Below are 3,126 nucleotides of genomic sequence, written 5' to 3'. Positions count from 1 at the left end.
ACGTCCTTCCGCGGTACGGTGACTTCGTGTACCAGGCTGCATGGAAAGCCGTGGCCGTCCGATCCAGCTTGCACTTTCTCGGCACCTAGGCTATAGACGCAGGTGCATGGAGAGACGAACAGGGGTTCGTGTTGGGAGGCCGCTGCCGCCCAAGAAGGGACTGGTGGGTGGGTTCAAAGAGCATTGAGTAGCTAAGAGGATTGGCGAGCAAATCGCAAATGAGCTTGGTGGCTCGATTTTTGATCTCGGTGGTTGCACCTTGCTGTAGTAATATTGTGTCATATAGCATGACACCAGGGATCGATTGGCGTTGTTGTGCCATTATTGATCAAGGACCACAGGTTAGCCCATCGGGGGAAGATCCTTGTTGGTGCCGCTTAAGAGCAACGCCGGCTGTCGTTGAACCAGTAAGACTGACCTGTACGACGGGCCCGCCCTCGACGTTGAGTACCGTGTATTGTCGTCGCCCGTGTCGCGAGCGTGCAGTAGAATCCCATTGAGCAGTGACTTTGACAAGGGGGAATTTATTTACTGTTCAGATGGCCGTAGGCATGTCACTTGATTCGACGATATGCATCCTCACATAACCAGAGGCTACAGCATCGGAATCTCAGTCGTCGATGTCATTTCGGTCGCATCTTCGTCCGCCTCTTTCGGTGCTTCCAAATGTCTTGGGCGGGTCCTGGCTAGCATTGCGCCAATAAGGACCGACGCAACACCGACGCAGCCAAAGAGAGCAAAGCCGAGACTGTTGTCCATGCGAGCAGACGCAGTAGCGACCGCATCGTGCAGCTTTGGAACACGCGTCCCCCGCACAGCACCAGTCTTGATCTCAATGTCGGGGTCTCCGCTCAGCATGGTCGGCCTCGACTCAGTGTGCAGGCGTGGATCGGGGCTTTGCTCTCCAGCGAGAACAGCAGTGGACACAAAGAGCACAAGCAGCAAGCGACGCAACATTTGCAATGCAGATAATACACCACGACGCGTCGAATCGGCCGTTGGGATTAGGGGATCAACCGCCGCTCGCACTGCTTCGAACCGGTCCGGTGCGGAGGAGAACGTACTGGCTAACGGTCGCCCCGCGCATCAAGCGAACACACGTAGGTAGAGCCCATGGCGCTTATTCCACGTAGTCAAAGTCATCGGGGATACCCAACCATTTCTCCACCTAGCGCGCAAGAGAGGTTGGTGAGGTCGCATGGCGTGCACAGGACGAGACCTCGGCCGACGAGCACGAATTCTTCTTGATGACCCACGACTTCAAGTTGAACACATTGTCTATGGACATGGTATCATTGTCTGCCACGTGGAAAGCACCGAGCACAAACCTGTCCAGCGGTCGACGCCTTCCTTGGCCACCTTGGCCTTGGCATCTAGTGAAATGGAAGGGTCGGAGCCGACGCCAAAATCGCGCAACATATACCTAGCTTCTTCAAGAGGTCCGGGTCGTTCTCTTGGAGCAGCGCAATCTTCTTCTGCATCTCGTCGGCTTGGCTCTTGAGCGCGCTGAGCTGGGCGAGCCGCTCTGCCCGGTCGTCCGACTGCGTCTGGAGACTCTGGTGCTTTGCAACCGACGACTGGACGTGCGTGAGCTTGGCGCGGAGGTCGTCGCGCCGCGCCTCGAGGTCCTCGAGCTTGCGCTTGCGCTGCTGCACGGCCTTGCTCGGGAAGGACCAAAAGTAGTTGCCGGCGCCAATCTTGTCCGTGTCCACGAGGTTGTCGTCGACGAGCGCCTGGTTGACGTCCTTGATGGTCTGCAGCACGACGCCGGCCTTGGAGCCGAGCTTCTCGACCTCCTTGAGGTTGAAGACGTCCAGCGACTCGTGGTAGAGCTTGAGGATCCGGTCCCGCTTCTCGTCGAGGGACACGCCCTTCTTGCGCTTGCTCATTCCGTGGATTCCGAACTCCGGACTTTTCCCGGACCTCTCCTCACGGCCAATCACAGCGCGCCATGGCTTTTTCGCGCCACGTGTGGGATCCCATCAAACAACGACGGCTGGAGTCGACTCGAGCTCGACATCACTTCTTCGCAACCACCGATCCTGCTGTGCTTGTCAAAGGATCAGGACCTAGTATGTCCAACGACCGTTGGGAATAGACATAAGCAAGGGTACAACAAATTCATCGACCAGTTGGCATTTGCTGCGCGAAGGCGACGCGTCGGCAGCGAACTGTTCCATCAAAACTCAGTGTCCTCGACGTATTCGCCTTGGGTGCTGATGGTACAGTGCGTCGTCGACGAGTTGTCTTCTCGAACTAGATGGATCAGCAACGACGAGCTAGAAGCTAGGTGCTTTGTGTGTTTGCATCCTGGATTGATGCGTTCGTAGCATCACGCGACACCAAACATCAATCCAAACGCGATCCTACTATTGCGCTGCCTTCCCCTGATGTCGACTCTAGATTATTTGCACCGAGACTCGCTCCGGAAGGAGAGGTTGATGCTCCGCCTCCCAGAGTTCTCGATGCTCGCACGTCGCGATGCGAGCAACCAAAAGGAACAACGACGTGGCGAATGAGAAATCTACTTGGTAATAATGGGCGTAAACATGGAGAAGGGCTCTTCTTCCTCGTCGGCCACGTCGTGGCGTCCGTTCAAATGCTGCACCTGGCGCGGCGCAACGACGCTCGGGGGCGTCGGCTCGAGAATGATCTCGCTCGCATACGACGTCGACGGCGGCGACACATCGTACTGCATGCGGTGCACTTCGTGCTCGGCGTCCACGGCCGCGACGGCATCGGGCATGGTCGTCGCGTAGCGCTCGCGGAGGCAGTTGCTGCGCGGGTCAAAGGCCAGCGGGATCGAACCGAGCGTCCCATCAAACCGGTTCTTGCGAATATCGAGCTTCATCTCGCCCTTGATGCGCTGGAGAATAAGCACGTTGTCGGCCTCCTGCGTCGCCTTGGCCGTGCCAAAGACGGACGAGAGGCTCAAGTCAGTATCGTCTTGCTCCTTGCGCGGGTGCACGACGAGCGTAATGTGCACATTCTTGGCTGACGCAAATTTGCGAAACTAGGAAAATATCAAGGTATCAACCAAAAAAGATGCGACAAGTGCGAAACAGAAAATATTACCTTGTCCAGCGCTGCGTCTTGGCGCTCGAATTTGTCGTAGCCGCGGCCTTG

General features: G+C 56.8%; 2 protein-coding genes across 2 annotated transcripts; both read right to left on the bottom strand.

The window, feature by feature from the left end:
• Window positions 1-1,120: 1,120 nt before the first annotated feature.
• SPRG_17873 (hypothetical protein) lies at window positions 1,121-1,889 on the bottom strand (the record flags this gene model as incomplete). The annotated part of the gene is made up of 4 exons (XM_012357279.1): window positions 1,121-1,168; window positions 1,220-1,278; window positions 1,329-1,373; window positions 1,424-1,889. The coding sequence occupies 4 exons, from the start codon at window positions 1,887-1,889 to the stop codon at window positions 1,121-1,123; spliced, it is 618 nt and encodes a 205-aa protein (XP_012212669.1).
• A 635-nt stretch (window positions 1,890-2,524) lies between these two features.
• SPRG_17872 (hypothetical protein) lies at window positions 2,525-3,099 on the bottom strand (the record flags this gene model as incomplete). Its single annotated transcript, XM_012357278.1, has 2 exons — window positions 2,525-3,013; window positions 3,076-3,099. Coding segments are annotated over 2 exons (513 nt in total), but the record flags the coding sequence as incomplete, so codon positions are not given.
• Between the last annotated feature and the right edge of the window lie 27 nt (window positions 3,100-3,126).

The sequence above is a fragment of the Saprolegnia parasitica genome (assembly GCF_000151545.1).
Source record: "Saprolegnia parasitica CBS 223.65 unplaced genomic scaffold supercont2.828, whole genome shotgun sequence".
Lineage (NCBI taxonomy): Eukaryota > Oomycota > Saprolegniomycetes > Saprolegniales > Saprolegniaceae > Saprolegnia > Saprolegnia parasitica.
The sequence above is the reverse complement of the archived record's forward strand: the minus strand, read 5'-3'. Positions and strand labels throughout refer to the sequence as shown.